At 43.4% G+C, this 23,091-nt stretch overlaps 1 protein-coding gene across 1 annotated transcript in view; it reads left to right on the forward strand.

Moving 5' to 3' along the window:
* The window catches only part of LOC118770405 (glutamate receptor-interacting protein 1-like), a 200,235-nt gene that overhangs the window by 171,410 nt on the left and 5,734 nt on the right, over positions 1-23,091 (forward strand). Inside the window, exons 8-20 of the mRNA XM_036518051.1 lie at positions 140-287; positions 794-963; positions 2,478-2,633; positions 4,963-5,112; positions 8,427-8,613; positions 8,899-9,044; positions 9,840-9,920; positions 12,954-13,023; positions 13,665-13,810; positions 15,819-15,963; positions 16,676-16,815; positions 18,278-18,463; positions 22,145-22,307. Of these exons, the coding sequence (XP_036373944.1) occupies positions 140-287; positions 794-963; positions 2,478-2,633; positions 4,963-5,112; positions 8,427-8,613; positions 8,899-9,044; positions 9,840-9,920; positions 12,954-13,023; positions 13,665-13,810; positions 15,819-15,963; positions 16,676-16,815; positions 18,278-18,463; positions 22,145-22,307 (1,888 nt within the window). The remainder of the gene's footprint in view (positions 1-139; positions 288-793; positions 964-2,477; positions 2,634-4,962; positions 5,113-8,426; positions 8,614-8,898; positions 9,045-9,839; positions 9,921-12,953; positions 13,024-13,664; positions 13,811-15,818; positions 15,964-16,675; positions 16,816-18,277; positions 18,464-22,144; positions 22,308-23,091) is intronic.

Genomic DNA, 23,091 nt, shown 5'->3' on the forward strand with positions numbered 1-23,091 from the left:
TCCATTTAGACTGTGCAGGCTGTTGGTATTAGACAGACACTGGAGTCAGCAACAGAAAGATAGGGATGATGACGTGTCTCGGTCACGTGGCAATAAAGACATCTCACCGCTACGCTCGCCGTTGTCATTCATCACACAGATTCGGTGGCCACGGCCTCAGGGCCGCTCCTAGTGGAAGTGGTGAAGACCCCGGGGTCCAGCTTGGGCTTAGCGCTATCTACCTCTATGTACTGCAACAAGCAAGTCATCATCATCGAGAAGGTCAAGCCCGCCAGCATCGCCGACAGGTAATAAAAGCCTGGGTGTGCTTGACTGCGATCAGATGCAGCAGACACTCCACTCCCAAGTGATTCTGTGGGGCCACAGTCGATTAGCCATTATGGAAATAGTCCCTCCACAGAAATCCATATAGATAAAAAGTATTTGGCTGGAATTATTATGTTTCAAATAATGTGAAAGTTAGAAATGTATGATGCAAGGTTATTATAGAAATTCAATACTTCACCTGCAAGAGATGCCAATGAACAGGCATTGTGTGCTAATCAAGAATCTGGAATTTTCTGTATTTTAAATCTTCTATATGTAGATATCTGTGAATGAATCTGTATTTTTTGTTCTTTGCTTGCACATAAGGTTCACTTTCAGATGTCCAGTAATTGACTCAAAGGTGCCTTCAGCAAAGCAGTCCATACAAGCAGAAAAACAACCAAAGCAATACCAAAGCTCTTGAGTAGACATCAATGATATACACTGTAACTGTGTATGGCAGAAGGTGATGTCACTGGCTCTGCAGGTGCGGGGCTCTGCACGCCGGTGACCACATCCTGTCCGTGGACGGCACCAGCATGGAGTACTGCACCCTGGCCGAGGCCACCCAGCTGCTGGCCAGTGCCTGCGATCACATCAAGATGGAGATCCTGCCCCACCCCCAGACCAGACTGGCCCTCAAGGGCTCCGAGCACGGTATGCCTGCAGCCAGGGACCCTTGGGTCAGAAGTCACAGACGACACTTCTCCAATTTTTGGGTGTGACTCTCCACCCATTTTTTTGACAATGTAGAGGTCAATGGACATTTTCAGAAATGGAGACAGTATGTTTCTGTGGTGTTTTTTTTGCAAAGCATCATTAGTTCAGAAGTGTGAAGTAGATGGACAGTTTTAGCAGGGGTACACACACGCACATACACACACGCACACACACACGCACTCACACATGAATGCACCTACACACACACACACACACACACACACACATATTTACAGGGACATGCACACTCAGCTTAAGAGATTCATGTAAAAATAACAGCACTGTTTCGGTCACTGTAACCTAGCCAGCTACAAACCCAGACAGTTTACAACAAAATAAAACAGCACAGGCCAAGGGCCGACAGTGCCAGCAAGGGAGGGGGGTCTCATTTATAAAGGCTTTATTGCCACAGGGCTTCCACATTCTGTCTCTCAGCCACAGGATATGGTTTCAGTGTGATGGATCTCTCATCCTTCCTGAGCACAACCATGTCTTCCGTAATCTCCGCGAGTCAGTGTGGGCGACAGATCAGACCCTCGGGTGACCATATAATACACCCTGTCTTCACTGAAGAGCCACTGCGCAAACTGTTTCTAAAATTTACCCAACCTGAAATAGACTAAACAATGGAAATAAGTTTCCGTGTTTGTCCTTTCTGTGCTGCTCTCCATGAGAGGTATTCCCTCGAGCCACACTGGCTTAGACGACAGGCAGACGTCTTCCGGTGAAACCTCTGCTGTCAGGGCCAGCATTGTACAATTAGGTGGCTGATTCAGCAAGGTTCATTTCAGATGCAAATCAGCTCTGGTCTGCAGACATAATAAATAAATATGAAGATGCTTGTGCATCAGATATAAAGATGCTTCAGGTTTTCTGAACTGTCCACATTCCTGACATCTACATCCACAACCTAGCCATGTTCCAAACAACAATTTAATATACCGTAAGGCTGACATAGATACATTATTGTTACACACTTTATCCTTTCAGTTTTAAGCCATTTCTTCGTTACTTAAGCAATGTTTTTCATACATGTCATTGAACTCTGATTTTGTGTGATTAATGATGTAGGTAATGCTTAATTTTATCATTTAGAGTCAAGGACAAAGTCCATTGTGGTTAGATTAAGTCAATATAATTTATATGTAATGCATATACTTAATATACTAATATACTAACACACATGCATCTCAGTATACTGGCAATGATGAGCTATTAAACCTGGCGGTTTACCCTCCTGTCCCACAGAAAACTATTTCCTACCAGTTTTCTCACCTTGGTGTTTACCCCTTGTATTATGGTCACCTAGTTACCTCTCCCTGTTTCTCTGTTCCTGCTTTTTTATGCCTGTTTGTCTGTTTGTTCTGTTGGCTCTCTGGTGTCTGTGCATTTTTTTTCGTCCTGTGGGTTTTGCGTTTGTTCCGCTTGCTGTTGCGCCTGCACACGGCCAGTCAAGGTGCAGCCGAGCAACAGGCCGCTTCCCTGGGAGACCTGCGCCAGCAACAGCAACAGCAACTTCCTCCCCTACCAGCATTATAACACCTACCACCCCGACCACTCCAGGAGCCAGGCCTCTAAACACCAGAAATCTTCTTCAAACAACTTCCGTAATGTTCCTCTTCGTCTTCCCCCTTCTTTCTCCGCCCTCCTCCTCCTCCTCCTCCTCCGTACACTTCCTCTCACTCACCTTCCACTTCGTCCTTTTCCTTTTTTAATTTTCCTCTGATAGTTTTTTTATGAGTTTGACTTTTTGAAAAATGTTTTTTTTTCTGTTATAGAAGAGCCATTTCTATGCATGCATATGGTTTTATGCATCATGTTTCATTTGCTGTCAGTAAGAAAAGCGAAAGTGTTTGCTGAAGGGAGTGCATTAAGCCAATCTGCACAGTGGTGATAGATAGGAAGTGTTCTTCGCAAGGCCTCTATTTCATCAAAGCTCGCTGCACTTAGCTTTACTTTTCATCTCTTTCATTTCTCAGCATTTTTTTCTGGCTGCTGCAGAAAAGTATCGTAAAAGTTTGCTGCAGATGAAATAATTTTAAAAAAAAGTTTGTTGCAGATGGAATAAAGACCCTCATACTGTTTTCATTGTGATCATTAATAAATCCAAGGAGTTCCTGCCAAGCCAGTCAGAATTTGAACACACAGGCCGGGTTAGAAGAGGCCTAGTGAACGGAGTCGCAAACAGTTCAAGCATGGGTATACTGTATGAGGGTGAATGAAGCTGTTGTAATGGTGACTGATGCCTGACATGTGCAAAGTTTCTGATGTGAAAAATGTTAAAATTACGGTTCAGGTTCAGAACCTTGCCAGCAGTGCCTCGCCCGGGAATTGAACTGGCAACCTGGCGGCAGTGTAGCTTAGTGGTTAAGGAGCAGGACTCGTAACCGAAAGGTTGCCGGTTCGATCCCCGCTGGGACACTGCTGCTGTACCCTTGGGCAAGGTACTTAACCCACAATTGCCTCAGTAAATATCCAGCTGTATAAATGGATAACATTGTAAAGAACTGTAACCTATGTAAGTCGCTTTGGATAAAAGCGTCTGCTAAATGAATAAATGTAAATGTAAATGTAAACCTCCGGGGTTGAAACCCTGCTCCGTACAACTGTCTAAGCAATCTGAACAGGACTTTTCAGATAAATTAGACATACTCTTGGTCAAAATGTAATTTCAGTTTAAGAGTTAAAATTTTATGTTTGCTGTTTTGATTTAGTTTGGATTTAACTTCTGCGCATGCAGACTTGGTTCTAAATTCACTCTATGCTGAGCACATTGCAGCATTAGAGCTAAATGTATTGGGGATTTTCTCATTATTAATTAACCGTCATATGAGAAAATCTATTTGCAAAGTTTTGTAAATGTAGTGTGTGCCCTTACCTGACGCTACCAATGTGGCGATATCTACATGTAAATTGTAGCCTCTGCATTCATTGATTTCCTTTGATCTTGTCTACTGCCTTTCAAGGACAATGTACAGCTACCGAAGTGCATGCATCTTCTCACAGTAGCAAATACATTTCCTGGCCACCACATTCTGTAACCTGCCACTAATTACCCATCATTCATAAACCATCAGCAACTCTCCATCACATGCATCTCTGATTATCATGTCTAATGCCATTTCCTCTAGTGCCAACGGACATAAACATTTTAAAAGAGATTGCGGGATGTCCAGAAATAATTAAGCTGGACAGTTATTGGCTCATGATTCGTAATTATGTAGCTCTCTAAGGTTCTGTACTTTCAGTGTTCTGTAGCTTAACTGCAGGCAGACATGAATGCATGGAGAATATGAGCCAGTGGGTTTATGTGATTCATTCATTGAACTGGGATTAAAGAGTCTCATAAATTCAATTAATTGAAGTGAGATGAGCCAGTTTACCAACTGCAAGCAGTAGGTGAAGTGTGAAATTCCATAATCAGTAGTGAAGCATTTCCATTGTCTCTGTTAGTTTATTATTGAACGGAGAGAGGGAAGTGTACTGTATGCTGTTTGTTGGACCAGATTGAGCTTCATTTGTGTGTACTACAGTCATTTTAGGCCAAGAATAACACATTTAAGGCCAAGTGCTGTTAAGCCAGCAAAGGATTAGTTTAAAGCACCAAATCATTTGTCATACACAATACGTAACCAGCCTCATTGTGTTCGGTGTGGGGGCCTGGCTCTACTCCTGTAACTGTGTCTGATTAGTAGCTTATTTAGACCTTTTGTGTACTGCACCAGCATATTGATTAAGGGTGTAGTTCATGAATGTGCTGATATGAGGACTATGCGATAGACGTGGCCGTTTTCTAGAGCGGCCAGCAGATATTCTCTCCTGGGCCCCCCATGCTGCCCCATAACCCCACGCCCACCCCGCCTTGCCCCTCTCACTCACACTGCCTCTGTGGGCATCTCTCTCTCTCTCTCTCTCTCTCTCTCCCTCTCTCATTAGCTCTGGGATCCTCCTTCTCTCCATCCTCTATGAGCGCCTACAGCCTGAGCTCACTCAACATGAGCACCCTGCCCCGCAACCTGTACCCCACCAGCCCCCGCGGCACCATGATGAGGAGGAAGCTGAAGAGGAAAGACCACAAGAGCTGCCGTACGTCCTTTTCCTCTTTATTTCTCCAGGTTTCCAAATGGACTAATTGGACAGGGTGGGTGTGGCTTACACTGCAGCTAACTCTGATAATTGGTTCCCTACCTGAAGACTGAGTTTCCTAGTGTTTTGGTACTACTGCTCTCTACACATATTGCATGGTGTTGTCAGGGATTAGAATAACGTTTGGCAGGTATATGCATTTTGTGTATGGTTGGCAGTGTGTCCTTGAATATCCTTTGCCTTCCATAGAAATAGCAGGGCAGTCTGGAGTAAGTGGATCTTGCTTTGTGAAGTGATGTGGCAGATTGCACATCTCAGTGACAGTGCCTTGTGCACTAAAGACGCGCAGATACAGGGGAAATGCTCAGAATTATGGGAATGCTATCTCTGCTCTGCCCTTTAATTACTCCTTTCTGGCAGTGACTGCCACATCTGCCCACCATGCTAACACTGTGTGGCTGTCTCCACTCCCTCTTCTGCTGCAAAAAAATATTCTGGGTCTATAGCAATGTTCACCCACCCATAACATCACTTATCTGAAAAACATCAGAGTTTTACTCTGGAGAGGGTGCATATTTATGGAAAAATATAGCCCTTCCATGCTCAGCCTCTCATGAGCCTGAGAGTGTTGTGAGTTAGTGTAAATATGTGTGAGCTGTATGTGCAGTTTATCTTTATGTGGAAGTGTCTGAAATTCTGAAATGCATTGACATAAATTGTCCTCCGATAAGCTGTCAATATATAAGCTTAGTGGCTTCAGGTAAGCGTTATGTAAATGTTGTGTATCTTCTCTATTTTGCATAGGTTGAATAATTCCATCAAAGGTTGGGCTCGGGTTTGGGCAGGCTTAATTTTGGATTCTGGTATGGGGTTAAAGGTGCTGGTATTCAGCAACCAAAATTGTAATTTTCCATCACCATATGAATGGGCTGTTTATAAAGACAGATCCTTGCCACAAATAGAAGGGAGACCTTTTATGCTTGCCTTTGACCTGACAATTTACAGAAATATCAACATGTCTTGTTAAATCAGTCATCTTGGCAACGTACAATCAGCCACACACTTATGTTTACATGCACTGTATAAACAGCAACTCACTTCTTGCCCATCTGTCTCCTCTTTCATGAGGCTACATGAGGCCAGCTTCTAGGTTTTAATGGTAATTTCATGGCAGCGTTTGGCAATGTCCTTTTATGCATCACTCTGACATTGCAAAGCAGGAAGAGAACCATTTTAGTCAATGTGGCAATTGTCCACAGAAAAGCTCCCAGTTAACATTTTCATGATTTGTAAATTAATTATATTTGGTGTCGCTGTGTGATTACAGTGAAGATAAAGTTACATAAAAATGCATGGCATAGAGTTGCGGTTAGTTAAGTGGTTAGGGGAAGGGCAGAGGTATATAACTTGTGTAATAGCCTAAACTTTTAACTGTGTTTCACAGTAATTTCTGTTAAACCAGTTGTAGAAGCGTAGAAGTTACACATTTATAATGGTGGTTGCAATGTAGTTACATCATTAAATCTCATAGTGAAAAGTCTGAGACCACTGCTGAGCAGTTGATGAGCTCTGTAGCACTGTAATCTGGAGGCACAGCGCAACTGGATGGATGCACTTATGTATTATTGTTCTAGATACACTTTAACTTGGATGAATACACTTATGTCTTATTATGCTGAAGGTTTCTCTGGGTAAGGGCGTCTGCTAAACGCATGTAATGTAATGTAACTGGCCCAGCTGCACTTGTTCTCCTTGCTAACGCTGTCCCACGTCCTGAAGTTCTCCCAGGCTGTGGCAGACAGTAGAAATGTCTAACAGCAGCCAGTGAAAGGAGGGAGTAACATTGTCTTCTCCTGAGCCACCTCTGCCATTGTCACAAGTCATGTAAGAAAGGCTTCCTCATGAATAAATGTAGTTTCATTATTCATTATCAAGTATGACTGCTGAAGCTTTTTTTTTCTTTCAGCATATTGTATATATATACACCTATAATGTGAAGTAAAGTTTTTTCAAGACAAGTACAGTGCCATGCTCAGTTTACCTTACTTTGCCCCTTTGTCTTTACTGAAATACAGGCATATTCTACTGTAGTCAGTAATGTCTGCCATATTGACCCAAGCGCTCCCCCCCAGGGTTGCCAGGTCACCATTTACTGTCCCCATTCTATCCATTCATTGGCCTCTTCAACAGTTGAATAATCCACAGACCATCTCCAGAGGGGTGGTAGCAATGCTCATAAATTAATTGTCACAAGGACAACTGTGTTTCAGTTAATGTCACTAATATGATGTGACTTCCATAAGGTGTCATCTCGAGCCGTAATGTGTTCCGCCATAGAGGAATCCAATAAACTGTACATACATCAAAGGACCCGATTATCTCAGAAGGTTTGTGGCACGCCTCCACCTGCCACTAACCAATACGGTGCCGCGGGTGAACTCAAAACTTCAAAGTATTGACTTTTTTGTCGGTGTAATCCTGTTTTAGGTTCGTTTTCCTCGCTTTGATAAAAAGGGGAAATTTCACCCTCGGTGCTGTTGGATTTAAAATCTCCCACCTACACGTGTGCAGTCCGTTGCAGTTGCAGCGAACATGAACATGACTTTCTTCTGCAGCAGAAATCGTGGATGCCTTGTCAGCCCACAGGAAACATGTTTCATGGTGATTTGCTCTGCACTGTAAAACAGTGATCCCTGATGAAGACTGAAGCACTTGTTTTCCTGGTGCCTGGTTCTTTGGAGAATGCTGTACAGTGTGTGTTGAGGAGAGAGAGAAGCAGTAACAAGCCTGCAGTACATTATTTTGCGTGTATTGAGGCACCGGACCGAAGTTGCTTGATAGTGGCATACTGGTGACTGGTTGATACAGTTTTTGTGCTGAATCAATTGTCGTAAACCGTATGAACTCACACTGCATCAATTCATATGATACTGAATTATTCTCAGTTGGCAGGAACTACCTGCCATATTGAGTTGAATTGCAGCTTATTCAGACGTTCACACATTCATTAGGCCTCTACTGCCCCCTTCTGTCATCCTGACATAAGACGTCAATGAGCTGTTTGTGAAAGTGCTGAAATGCTTTTTAATGGCTAAGCAAGCTCCACAATCCACTACTGCAAACAGAGTATATAACTAATGAAAGCAGTGGTCCTTGATCACCTCGTCAGCCTAATGCTGGGGAACTTGGAGGATGTGCATATGTGCACAGCATGAATGACTCAGTGGCCAGCGTCTGGCCCTCTCAGCCCCAGGAGCAGGTACATCCCTTCAGTGCATTTTAATCCCCCAGCCTTGCTAACTCTGTCTCCACAGTGTCCCTGGCCTCCAGCACACTGGGCCTGTCCGGTCAGGTGGTCCACACGGAGACCACCGAGGTCACCCTCGTCAGCGACTCCATCATGGGCTTTGGCATTCAGCTGCAGGGGGGCGTGTTCGCCACGGAAACGCTGACCTCCCCCCCGCTCATCGCCTACATAGACCCCGACAGCCCAGCGGAGAGGTGAGGGAGCCATGGAGTGGAGGAGAAGCGACATGTAGTCATGGTTAAGTAACTGTGGACTAGTGCCGAAGCTAAAGCAGAGTAGTTGTGAGGAAACTGGAGTTTATGTAAGGATAGAGGTAGAGGTAAGGAAGTTGTGAAGTGGTGGTGAGGGAACTGAAACTGTGAAAAGGAAGTCGCAGGATTAAATTAGCATTGGGCAACCTAGCTGCCAACAGTTGGGCAACCAGTGTGCGCTAATTTGGCAGCCTGTTCTGGTGACTGTGCGATGTTGCGTTTCCTCAGATGCGGGATCCTGCAGATCGGGGATCGCATCCTGACGATCAACGGCATCCCCACAGAGGACAGCACACTGGAGGAGACCAACCAGCTGCTGCGGGACTCTAGCATCACCAGCAAGGTCACCCTGGAGATCGAGTTTGATGTGGCAGGTACACCTCACCCCAACTTGAAAGGCAAAGTCAGTGCTGTCCAGTCAGTATCCACAGGGTTCCAGTCCTCTTTCCCTCTCAGGTGTCACTTAATCCCTAACACCCAAATTAAGGACAACGTCCAAGTTCATTAATTAAAACTTGTGTCTGGACTTGTAATTTTTTCCAATACTATAAACGTCCTCGCATCTTTAGCATTAGTTTTGGAAATGTGAGTCTGCCACATTATTTTAATGAAAACCTGCCACAATCGCCATGCCAATTTAACGTGATGCTGGCTTTGTCTCACAGATTCTTTGAGAGTTCTCTTTGAGCCCACTCTTTCTCACTCTGTCTCTATCCCCCTCACTCCTGAACTCCCCCCCCCCCCGTTTTCGCTTCAGAACCCCACCTCCCCCTTTATCTCTGCCTCTCCACAGTGGCTTATCACTCCGCCATTTCTTATCCAAACAGCACACTGATAACCTCTGCCACTGTGTCACAAATCCGTGCCAGAACAAATGAATACATTCTTGTGCTTCTCTATTCAACTCTCTTTCTCTTAGTACACTCTTAAATGTCTTAGAAAAGACTGGACCCCTGAAAACTTTTATGTTATGTTTTATGTTTTATGTTTATGTGTTCTGGTCTTTGTTGCCTGTAGAGCAAGTGTGAAGATGAATGATGTATGACAAGTGTCTGTCTGTTACTACATACGTGTACATGAATTAGGACTCTTTACTGCAAACCAAATCTACCTCTGGGTATAAATAAAGTAACCTGAAGCTGAACCTGAACCTTCTCTTTCTTTCACAGAGTCGGTGATTCCCAGCAGCGGTACTTTCCATGTTAAGCTACCAAAGAAGCCTGGGGTGGAGCTGGGCATCACCATTAGCGGTGAGCATCACTGATATATGGCATTCAGGCCACTAAGGGCCATTTATGTGTCCTGCCAGGACAGACCTGCCCTGCTGAGTTTGACAGAATAAAACTGAAAGTGTCTCTGTGTTGCATGTCAATGACTGTGACCGAAATCTGTATGTCATAAACTGTATGTAATATGAAAGGGGGTGCAATAGGAGTATACAGGGAATGGGCAACCCCACACTGCCACCCCCATCTCTTCTTCAGGCCCAGTCCTTCCTCTCATCACCTTCCAGCATGGGGGTCATCAGCTCACCCAAATGGACTGTTTGGACCGGTTGTAAGTGAATGGGAAGTGGGTCTTTGAAATGGTCTGTTGTTGTACTGACTGCCTTTTATGTGTCAGGCACAGGTGTTCTGTAGATTTCGCTTCATTGTACTGACTGTGACCTTAGGAATCTAGAATAATTTCATGCCACAATAAAATTACAGTAACCTCTCAGCACAATCTGTGATCTCGAAAGATGGAACCATGAATGCATGAATAACAATGCATCCATTTCAGTGGAAGACTAATATCCCAGAAGCTAATGTGTCATATGCCGAGGGAGATTATTTTTCTGACCACAGCAGATGCACTGCTAAACTGGCTGTGTGAGATTTAAACTCTTTATGACTCCTTGGGGACAATGAAAAGAAACTGCTACTACTAGATACTAATCGCTTCTCTGCCTTAAATGTGTTATTATATAACAACACATCAGGGCCCTCTTGGTAGCTGTGCCCTCAAATCTCTGAGCATGTCCCCTTATTTATGTGCCATTTATCTTACAGGAACCTTCCAAGTGCACCTTTAGTCATATGGTCTACAGATTCTGTTTTACTCTTTATTGCCACTCATATTTCATATAACACTCAGTGTTCAAAGGAAAGAATATGCTCCTTGGACATCATGTGCTTGATATTGTACCTAGAAAAGCTAAACCTTTCCCAGTACCTAGAGTCCAGGCACAAGAAACGAAAATGCTTTTGCGCCATTGACCAAAATGTCCGTTATCGATGTCCTCAGGAAAAGCCCTTTAATGAAGTTATAGTAGTTAGTCAATCTTTGAGTGATACTGCATCATTATAAAGTATGTATCAGCTATTCCACAGATAAGCTAGTGAAGCAAGAATTATGCAGAATGGCTTTTGGGAGGACTGTGGTGTTATCAGTGGGGTCATGAGCTCCACAAGGCTTTTTGCACAGTTGGAACAGATAATGCCAGTGCCAGAATGGGCTTGTCACTTTTTCTCTGCATCACATTATACAGAACCTGTGTTTACCTGCTGAGGGATTTAGCTGAACTTGATAAAGTAGGGAGACTGAATCAGCGGCAGCAGTGGACCCTCAGTGCAGAGGCAGACATCAGAGAAAGTGAAATAAATTACCTCACTTACACCGGTCCTGCCTGGTACTCAGGCAGCGCCATCAAGCTGAGACAATTACACCTTCATAAAATGAGACCTACTTATTCAGTGTCTTTGCATGCTATACAAAAAATCTCTGAACCATGAGCCAAAGTTCATGTTAAGTAGTTTTCATTAAACTTTTAGTTAAACTAAATGAAGAATGTAAACGCATAAAAAAATTCAACTAGACATTTAAAATCGAATTCATAATGTATCAGAGAAGTCAGAATCTTATGTGTCATCCATGTTGTTCTTATGTAATATGTAATATGTAATAGTATGTAATATGTATATATGTAATTTGCATATATAAATTCACAATACTTCATACTAATACCATTTGTAGAATCTGATTTATTGTCTGTCTCCCACTGATGATAGTCCTTTCTAAGGAAGTTGTGTAAGAAGTTTTGAATTTGTATTTGTCTTGTGTAGGTTATTGGCTTTCAGGGTTCACACCGAAAGGATTTACTCTGCTCCGTGATAAGGCAACAAAAATACCATTATATCTTCCAAAGAACATTTCTTTGGTCATAGCACATGTGCACATCTCTGACCAAAATCCAGCCTTCCTTACATTTTGAGATTGTCAGGTAGAGCAGTCAGTAAGCTCAGCTCCCACAGCTTGGTTTGCTGAGGGAGAGCGGGTTGGAACAAATCTAGCAGTGATTGACAGCACCCACAGGGAACTTACTCTCCCACTCTTTTGGTTGCTTTAATGTGCCCTGGCTCCTCATCTGGCATAAATCATCCAACATATTCACTTAAGTCCTCATTGCTGATCCCACAAGAATTCTTCCTTGTCTGTGCTTTTTGGTCCAAGAAAAGTATTTGGATTTGTTGCTGGAACATGGTCCAGCCATCCTCAGCTTGCAGAGTTGCAGTAAATCTTTTATCGCAGGTGTTTCTATGTGAGCAGCACAGCATGTTGGTAAATGGTGGTGCCATACCAGCTCGTACTTTCCCTAGCAGTATACAGTACTTTCTCTGGATATATGGAAGTGCACCACCTCAACAGACTGACTCCAATCTTCATGGCAATTCCCCCGAACACCACCCTTTAAAACAGGGCCGATTCAACTGCCTCACTGCCTCAACAGAGCTCAGCACATCTAGAGCATGTTAATTTGTGCGCAGGAGTCGAACTGGGAAAAGTCCATCAGCAGATCTCTGGCTGTGTCCATAACTAAGACAGAGAAACAGCCAGGGGCTGTCATGATGAAGAGCTGTTGTCTGCAAAAACAGGCGAGCTAAGGACATTAAGCAAATTTCCCATATGCAAGACATAACCACCTCTAATTTCTGCAAGCTGTTGGCTTTCAGCAGACTGCTTTGCGATCATGCGCAAGCTAACAGTTCTGTCAAGGAAAACATAAGAGGGCTGCAGAACTTCTTTACAGTGAAAGCTCGCCCGGGAGAGCTAACCCAGGAGAAATTAAATTCAAATAACGGATAAAAATTAGCAGCAAAGCGCATTTATGCAAGTGCTGTTAAAATTAGCGCCCGGAGATTGCGGCTTTCATAGAGCGCACCTGACATTGTCTTTTATGGCTTTTTTTAATTGTATTTTTTTAAACTTGTTCCTTGTCCTCCCTTCCTCCCTCTCTCCCTCAGCTCCATCCAACAGGAAACCAGGGGATCCTCTGATCATCTCGGACATAAAGAAAGGCAGTGTGGCTCACAGGTAGCACACATGAGCATTGAGCGTAACGCATCTCTCACTATTGCATGCATTCTCTGTACTCTACTCGTCGAAAGTAGTCACTCATTTGTCTGGCACATGCCTGCATTTGTCTTTCGTAATAATAGAACAACAGAAATAGGTTAAACTAATAGGAATTAATGATAACAATCTGTTCAGTGTAACGAGTCCTTTCAAATATAATGAATATTTTGGTCTGTCACACTTTGAATAGCCAATTTTTGTTGAGACATATGATTAGAATAATGGCTATAATCAAGATTAGTAATGCCAATGCTATGTAGTTCAAATGAGGGCATACCAGTTCATAGAGCAGTCTTAGGGAAATGCTGACCTATTCTGCCCTGTATTCCCTGGACTGCTGTTAGCCTGTTTTAACAGCATTAAGTTACAGAAAGAGAGAGTGTGTGTGTGAATTCATGTGTTGTAAATTTGTGCGTAAGTACATGCACGAATGGGTGTGGTATATATACATGCCTGTGTATTGCGATGCTGTATGTTGTTTTGTTTGCATGTGTACATGTTAATATGTGTGGGATTTTCACATTTGTGTGTGGACTGACCACAGTGTGAAATAGCACGCTCTTAAGCCCCTCCCACGGTTCTGTGTTAACTTCTGATAGGACGGGCACCCTCGAGCTGGGGGACAAGCTGCTGGCCATCGACAACATCCGCCTGGACAACTGCTCCATGGAGGACGCTGTGCAGATCCTGAACCAGTGTGAGGACCTGGTCAAGCTCAAGATCCGAAAGGATGAGGACAACTCAGGTACCCCTCCCCGGAGCTCTGGGCTTACACCATTCTGCATGAACCATAAGGTTTTTGAGTGGCCATGAGTCATAAGGTTTTTGAGTGGCCGTGAGTCATGACCTGGATGTTTGACTTTTGTTCTAAATAAGAAAGATATGTGGAAGGAAAGAATGAGCAAAAATACCACCTCATCCTGATCAGACCTCTACAGATGTTCGCACATAGATTTTTCCCATTTATTTAATACTGGCTGATGAGGGAAGGTTGAGGGAGAGTAACATCATGGTCGATAACTTTTGCAATAACATGCAGTTGTACATGCTGTGCTCCAGAGGTACAACACTCCCCTCTCATAATCACTCGGGTGTCACAGCCTCCTCTCTCCTCCTACAGTGGCAGTGTCCCTCACTGCTGCTGTACCTCTGACTGTTTTTTGCGTTCAAAAACTGATCTAGAGTAAGCCTACCCATTCATAATCAACAGCAACTATTGCATTTTAAAGATGTGATCTGATCCGAGATCTGTCTAATCCCCAACAGTCCAGCCAGCTAGACGGTTGTCAGCAAGTCCTTCCCAGCTGTAAGCAAGAGAAATTAGTTCAGTCAGTACAATTAATTTCTCAGCTTGTTTAATTAGGTAATTAAAATCTTCAGACCAATGCCTACCCTCAGGGACTGGTACAGATTTGCCCACCATGGGGTGTAGTCCTGCATTACTTATTTCAGTTTATTAATTTATGTATTTATGTGTGGTTTTTTGCTCATTTAATTATTTGTTCAGTATTTCAGAGCAGCTCGGTAAAAATTGTGTCTGTTTATACTTATCTCATGTCAACATTAATTATGCATAATTAAGCATGCCTAATATAACAGCCATTTTATTATTAACATTCTAAATGCCTCAACCCAGTGTATTAATATTTATTGTGTATTTGTTTACCAGATGCCCTTGTCGAGGGGGAAGTACTGTAGATTAGTTTCCGTATTATCCATTTATACAACTTGAACCCTCTTTTTACCCCACATTAACCCTGCCACAGGGAGGGTTAAAAAGATTAGCCCTTCCAGGATTAATGCAGTGTAATGCTGAGTAAAGTGTTCTCAAACATCTGTTTGTCAGCTTTGTTAGGGCCATCCATTTAGCCTGTACTCAGTGCAACCAACTAAAACCTTTTCCTGGGTTTCATTTACAATTCATGTTTACCAGATTTTGTTTTCGTCAGAGAACAACCGTAGCTGCTGTGTAAATAGTCAATGTTTGCCCACTGTAGTATATTCTACACTCATTCTACATACTCTGCCCAGAACAGTGAGATCCACTGGTGGGTAATCAACCTCTGTGAACTACAAAAACATGCAGGGACCATAGGCACAGTGAAAGAATCCCACTCCACACATATTACTACCTACCTGTCTCTAGTGTTCTATGTGGTATTTACCTGGTAGACGGAAGTTTTCCATGTAATGTTGAATGTAATATTTTTCAGTTACATTTCCTACCTTCTCTTTAAGTTGACATTTTTAGGTTGATGTTTTGTGAATACTCCCGTGTTGTTTATGTCATTCCATGTAATGTGAAGCTGCTGCAATTTGATTTTTACTTTGAAAAGTCTAAACCCTGTCATCAGAGGCATTTTGCCTTTGCCATCCTTACGGTAAAGTTTTAGCAGTGCTGCTCTCCACCCTTTGAGACAGCTGTGTGTTGTGCCGGCTGAATGATCTGTTTCCCAGTGATTTCTGCTCTGATTTAACAGGTGTCTAACCTGCTCAGAACTCTGTGCTTATTCCTGTGTTCAGTGTAAGAGCTCTCCACTTAGTTGTTGTTCTTGGTTTCATATTTGTGTAGTTTCTGCTGTGAGGGATTTCGTCTTCTTCTGTACTCCTTTTTGCTGGGGGCCTGCTTTTCTTTTGCGCTCCTGCTGTACCGACACTCTATCACTCCCTCTACCCTTTCCACTTGACCTGTTTTTGCTATGACCTGTATTTGCTAGTAAGGGAGGTCCATGTCCTGTTGAACTGCATTGCAGATGAGCAGGACAGCTCTGGCGCCATCATCTACACAGTGGAGCTGAAGCGCTACGGAGGCCCACTAGGCATCACCATCTCGGGGACCGAGGAGCCCTTCGACCCCATTATCATCTCCAGCCTGACCAAGGGTGGCCTGGCCGAGAGGTAACTCAGCGAGGGCCCCTGGTGGACTGGAGGTGTTAATTCACACAAGTCCTTGTACACCTATGAAATCAGGAATTTGTTCTGCAAAAAAATGTGGGCCCAGTTTTTTTTCTTATTGGAAAAAAAGCGATTGAAATGAGAGTAGTAAAAGTAAAAATGCAATCAACATACACTTTTCTCAGAGAAGGCTTTTCTCTTCCTTTTACTTGAAATACTAAAAGGTGGGTGCTATAAAGCACTAGTCAAAGTCTGGTGTTTTTTAATTGTGACACTCATTTGCATTGAATGGGTTTTTTGGGCATGGCAGGTGTGAAAAGATTCCACAGATGATCTTTAATTTATCCCACTTTTTTATGTTAATTAAATCAAGTGTCAAGGTTAGGCAGGCAGAGCCAAGCATCCTCATGACTGAATAACTGCACTGTGTGATTACACAGCTAGAATAAAGTACCCACTAGTAGCCTGACAAAGTAAGCCCAAAATACATATTACATTTTAATTGCTCTCCTTGTTTTAATGATATTCACCATTTCAGGATTTTGATGTTTTGTAGCCTCATAGCTGAAACTGGTGGTTGATTCAAGCTGTCTGAAACAGAAACATAAAATATATACTTCAAAGTTTTGGTTGGCCAGTGTTACACCAGTAATGAAGATGTTGGAATTTTGTGTGTTTCTTCCTCCACCGTTAACCCTGGCTGTTGGTTGGGCAGGACCGGTGCCATCCACATCGGTGACCGGATCCTGGCCATCAACAGCAGCAGTCTGAAGGGGAAGCCCCTGAGCGAGGCCATCCACCTGCTGCAGATGGCGGGCGAGTCCGTCACCCTGAAGATCAAGAAACAGGGCGAGCGTGAGTCCGCTGGGTGGGGTGTTTGTCAGGCCGAAGCACACGCATATGAATCCGTAAACACCCAATTAGAGACAACCAGACAGACACCAAGTACTTTTCTGGCTGTATTTGTTACTTCATGTAGAGCAGTGAAAGAAATGCAGATTAGGCTTCCGTGTAATGGATCTCTTTTAATGAAATGCAATGAATATTTTAATGTCTGGCAACTTTTTGGCAACAACATTTTTATTATGCCATTTCAACTTTTTATGTATCAGCTACCGGATAGATTCAGTGGTGCATATTTTCTTGTTTGTTATATTATTAGTATTAGCTTCTTGTGTTGAAGGAATAGACATTATCTGAAGGGTCATGGCTAAGCAGGTGGATACAGGCAGAATTGAAAATGCTGTCAGTTGCTACTATTACATTAAATTTTATGTTATGACCCTGTCTAGGGTGAGGTGTAACATAAAAAAATGAGTGGACACGCCCCCGTTTCTTGTCTCCAGTCCAGAACACACACACCGTAAATAAAGCCAGGGTTCTTTTATTAAACACAAAACTTCAGGGGTGAGCAAGGCCAAAAATAACAAACAGAACAAAACTTACTAAGGAGGAAGGGACTAAATTACCTAACCAAAAATAATAAAATAAAATACACAGTCTCTTCCCTGATTGCCTAACTTTCCGAAAACAATAAAAAAAGCCAACAACAGAAAACGGCACCTAGCTAAATAACAAAACGATAACACGAAGAAAGTATTTACAGCTATTTACAAATTCAACAGAGAGCGCACACACACACAGACACGCATCATCAGCTAGCACTTCTAGCAGTACACAGGACGGGCATTAACAAGAGGGGATGCGCCGCTCCATCCTCCTTTTAAATCTTCCCGCTCGTTCCTCACCCAATCACAGCGGGGCACCAATCTGCAGAGAAAAAAAAGAAAACGGAGGGTGGAACAGCGTGAGAGAGCAAACGCTCGAACTCCATACGTCCTGGGACGTAACAATTTCAAGATTTTTCTCGTTTCTTAGTTTCAACTGTAATTGGGTACAGATTAGATGTTTACTGTAACTGTGGACATCTAATTTGTACCCAGATAAAGGATCCAGAGAGAAAATGTTTCCTTATTGTTACTTCCACAGAGGTGGAAACCCCCGGCTTCAGAAAGTAAAAGTCGTACCATGTATTTGTTCTAGCCATTCACTAATTAGCTCATCTACTTGCCTTAAGAGTTGTGCTAATTAAATTCAGCTGGTGTAGTGCTTGGGTGGAACAAATACGTGGCAGGACTTTTACTTTCTGAAGCCGGGGTTTTCCACCTCTGCTTGTTAAAATATATTTGTGACATGCCACACTATGCAATTAACCAAAGTTAGACATTGGCTAGTACGGGGTATGGTGACAGATAAAAAAGATCTTTATGTAAATGAACAAACAGATGCCCAACACTCTTTGTCCCGTTTGTTGCAGTTACAAGCCCCAAGCAGTCGTCCGTGTCAGGTCGCTTGAGTGAGCTGAATGACCTAGAGGATGAGCCGCATATGGCACAGAAGCCGACCAAGCTGTCAGACCTCTACTCCACCACCATCCCCAGTGTGGACAGTGCTGTGGAGTCCTGGGACGGGTCTGCCGTGGACACCATTGTCAGTAACCCAGGTGAGCGGCACAGTCCCCATCACACCCAGTGTCAAATCCAACAGCAACAGCATCAGCCCATCAGCACATCATGCCCACAACTTTAAAATCGAACGTTCACATTCGTGAACGTTCGCTTGCACCACACTAAGTGTAAAAGGCACCCAGCCCACGCTGCATAAAGCCTAGGCTGCAGGCCTAACCACACCTGCAGTGCTTTCTTCTCTCATTCTCTTACTCCTTACATCTACTTAGTGCTACTCATCAGATAAAGAATCCAGCCCTCTGGAACATTCTAGAGGGTGACCACTTAACAACTCAGCCAATTGGTAACTTAATAATCTTAATGAAGCCTCTAGGGTAAACCATGCCCCAACATTCCATCCACAACCTGTCATGGTCACAGTTGACCACACTTACACTCTGCTTTGGCCATAATTTACCATACTCACCCTGGAACTTGGGTTCCTGAAGGGTTTTGTTCCAGTCTGTCATTCAGTGATCTAACTGAATAGTTCAGACTTCTCAACAGTTTAGACTTCTGCTCCATTTCTAAGAGTAGCTTAAAAGAGCGAGAAAATGTACTGAGCTGTTGGCCTGGAAGTTCAGCAGACCTGCATTACACCCACAAGGAGAAAACATTGTCTCATCACAGTGAAGTCTATGGTTTGCTGAGAATAAAGCCAGTGAGTCACCACTCACAGTACCTGATCAGTAAAACCATCAGAAGGTGTTTTTTTGGTGTACTTGGTGTTGATTGGTATTTTGCTGTCTTGCCCCTGCTTATGTCTGACCCTGTATGGCAACAACACTCGTTAAATTCAATGACTAGGAAGTCAGAGAGTATAGTAATGCACCTAAATGTAGTATTTATTATCTGTGTGATGAGCACACTTTGGTGGCATTAGGCTGTTGGCCTTCAGTTTGATTAGGCACTGAAGCCTTTGCAGAGGACAAACACCCTGCCTATCACCCAGCATATCCACAGTCCCCCATCCACTAACAAGCAGTTGTCTATGAACTGCCATTACCAATGTGCCTAATTTGGAGAAACAGCTCTCCCTTATTAATTTGTTATTTCTTCCTTTTGCGTGGGCTAAGTATACAGTCTATTGTTTGTGATACGGCAATAACGTGTTTAATATTTACAATAATTTACATAAAATCACGGTATGACGCTTTCATTTTTTGCCAGAGTGTCAGGATGTACAGGGATTTAGTAGAATAACATTTCTGTAAAGAGGAAAATAATGTCATAATGTGCTCGGGGATAAACGTAACTATTATAATGGCTGACACCATTATTGTTTGAAATGGCAATTTTCCTCTTTCACAAGCTGAGCCCTGCAGTTTAAAACTGGATAGGATAGGACCTGCATCAGAGACTACCAAATAGGGAGGCAAGCTCAATGTCTACATGCACTGAAATCTCATAGATTAAAATATTGTATATTTATATGTATTTCTGTATTCCTGCGGCTTCATCTTTGTTTCTGCGTTGCTACTCTGATGGTAATATTTCTTTTCAAAGTAACAACCTGCTGGCTGATGTCAAATAGAATCATGTAGCACCATCATTTATCTGTCACTGTTCATGTCACATGTACTGTTCAAAATGTTGCATTACCTTATCATAGTGTACGTTCTTACCCACATGAGCAGCACAGTTCCCACCACATCCAGTGTCAAATCCAGAATGCCTACAACAGCCTTAGCCCCACCCACTATTAGTCACATGCACAGCACATCATACCCACAATTTTAAAATGGAATGTTCACAATTCAGTTCAGTTCACGCTACAAGCCAAACCACACCTTCAGTGCTTTCCTCCCTCATTCCCTTACTCCTTACATCTACTTAGTGTTATTCATCACATAGAGAATCCAGCCTTCTGGAACATTATGGAAGTCAACCATTTAACAACTCAGGCAAATGATGCATAATGATATATACACAGTGAGATATATAATGATATATTGTTCAAATTTTTGGTGAACGTTCTTATCCAGGACAACTTCCATAAGCTACATTTTTTCATTTTATCCATTTGTGCAGCTGGATATTTACTGATGCAATTCAGGCTAAGCATTTTGCTCAAGGGTACAATCTGGGAATGGAAGCGGCAACATTGGGTTATGAGCTCCTCTCTTACCACATTGCAGCCTTAAGGTAGGCCGGTGTTGACTATATAGCATTAACACATGTGAGGAACTGCACCTTTTGTGGAGACAGTTTCTCACGCCCACAAAGAAAATTTGCAGTAATTAAATTAGCAAATGTGAGACACAAAATATTTACAGATAATTTAATGCCAGCAAATATGCATGAATAATTCACACTCACAATAGCCAGCAGGTTTTAACAAAGCAAATGCGCCGAACGTATTGAATCACATCTGATTTGAACTCATTTGCAATTCTCATGCATGCATCTGTAAGATTAGGAGAGCTACGGAGAGGAAATGGAACAGATGAAACTGTGCATCTGAATAGTGAGTTAACTGGAGGATTGGGCCCCCCCTGCCCCAGCTAAACTGTGCTAATGGTGGTGTGGCTTGTGTTGTCTCCACCCTTTGACCCAGCATAGCTGGATGTCTGCTGGAACATTTGTGTGTTAACATTACATTACATGCATTTAGCAGACACTTTTATCCAGAACAACTTCCAGCACAATAGAAGTGTATCCATTCAAGTTAAATAAACAACAGTGTCAGACCAGGCTAACTAACACTCCCAGACCAGTGAGTGTGAGCATACCACTATTCAAGCCCTACCACAAGTTAACTTGTGCAATCTGACTAGGCAACAGAAGCCAAGTATACTATAATACGTCCGCCATAGAACGCAGAATCCAAAATATATCACAATACTACACGTAAAATAATCATCAAATCCTAGAGGTAGCAGGTGTTAGGGGGCAGGGATTGAGCTGGAACTGAGATGCAGTCTGAAGAGGTGGGTCTTCAGTCTGCATCAGAAGATGGCCAGTGATACCACTCTCCTAATTATGTTATGTTAAGTTAATGTTAATGTTAAGTAGTATGGCAATGGTACAACAACAGTCGCCACACAGAGTATTTGAAAGCAGCAATCCTCTAGGAACCACCACAGTTTCCTTGCTTGTGTGCCACACTGCTGCCACAGACCTAGTGCACATACATCATCCAAACTAAATTCACTGATAAAAGGATTGAAAATCCCCAAAAGGCCAGTGTTTCTCTCTCCCCCAGTCAAGTTGAGGAGAGAAATGCAAGGCGATGGAACGCACCCGGTTGAACTTAGCATTTGGATCACTGTGTCTGGGGGAGTGGGCAGACTGTGAGAGTCTTGTCTGGATAACACATACAGTAAGATCTCATCAGCAAAACATGTGGTGCTAATCAGCATGGCTTCACATGATGCTAGTCCTAGACTACAAAACACACCCTTGCTGTACAAAGGTTTAGAGCAAATTTCGCAATCTATGTATGTATGTATGTATGTATGTTGAGTATGAATTCTACATTTGGCAGTGCATAGACTGTACTTGGTGCGCACTCCCACAGGTACCTGCTGATTCACTTGAATTGGACCCTTGTGGAAGAACTGTTCTGGAGAGTTTAGGCATCCCAGTGATCCCCAGAGTTGCTAACTGTTTTGAGCTGGGATGCAGGGACTCTCTGCTGAAGGTCTAACTTTGAGCCTTGTCCCTGTGGCGGACAGGAACAGGGTACCAGGCAGCGGGGTACAGTTTCCACAGCCACGAGTGGAGGAGCGCCAAGCCCCGGAGCAGCCCATCGCCCATCAGCGCCCACCAGAGGAGCAACAGTGTCCTGCAGGACCTGGGCCTAAGTGACGAGGAGTGGGACCGGCCCATCGCCTGCGGGTGCGTTCCAGCACACCACACTCCCACCCCCCACACAGTCTGGCAGACAGGGCCACTCCAGGCATATGACTCACAGCATGGGAGTAGAGTGACCCTTTGAGACCCTTTGCCAAATTCAGTAAAATCTGAAGAAGGCCGTAACACCAAAACGATGGGCATATCCTGATGAGCGTCATTATGTGGCTTGTACACTATCCTTATGACAATGTGTTGCTCAATCACAGCATCACATCTGTAGTACTATGCATTTGCATATGAAACATTATGACTGATGTTGCATCCGTCCTGCTGTTATCGGCCCTGGAACAGTAATTAGTTCTTTATGATTTTAGCATGTTTATGCCCAGCCTTTTGGATACTGAGCTGGGGATAAAACAGCTCCCCACAGAAGGAGACACCTGGCGATAGGACTGCTTTAATAGCTCTGTGCTGCATCCACAGCAGACTGGTTCCTTTAGACAAAGAGCTTGATTGGTACAGGGTGCTTGGAGGCAAGAAATAATGCATACCCGGTTGTCTGGATAATTAAAACCCATTTGTCAAGACGTGTATGTTGAAAGAGAAAGGGGCTAATGGATGAGCACGGGTGAAAGCACTCTCCATCTTGGAGCGTCTGTCACCTCCTCTCTGGCCAGGCACCCAGTTCATAGGAGCCATATTTACACACCATTGGTTCCTGTTGCCTCAGGTTCAAAGCCACGTACACAAACATGCACTTGCATAGGCATGCACGCACATACAGTTAAAGAAACGCCAATCGCAATGCTTCATGGCAGTGGACGTG

Source organism: Megalops cyprinoides, chromosome 23 (assembly GCF_013368585.1).
Source record: "Megalops cyprinoides isolate fMegCyp1 chromosome 23, fMegCyp1.pri, whole genome shotgun sequence".
Lineage (NCBI taxonomy): Eukaryota > Metazoa > Chordata > Actinopteri > Elopiformes > Megalopidae > Megalops > Megalops cyprinoides.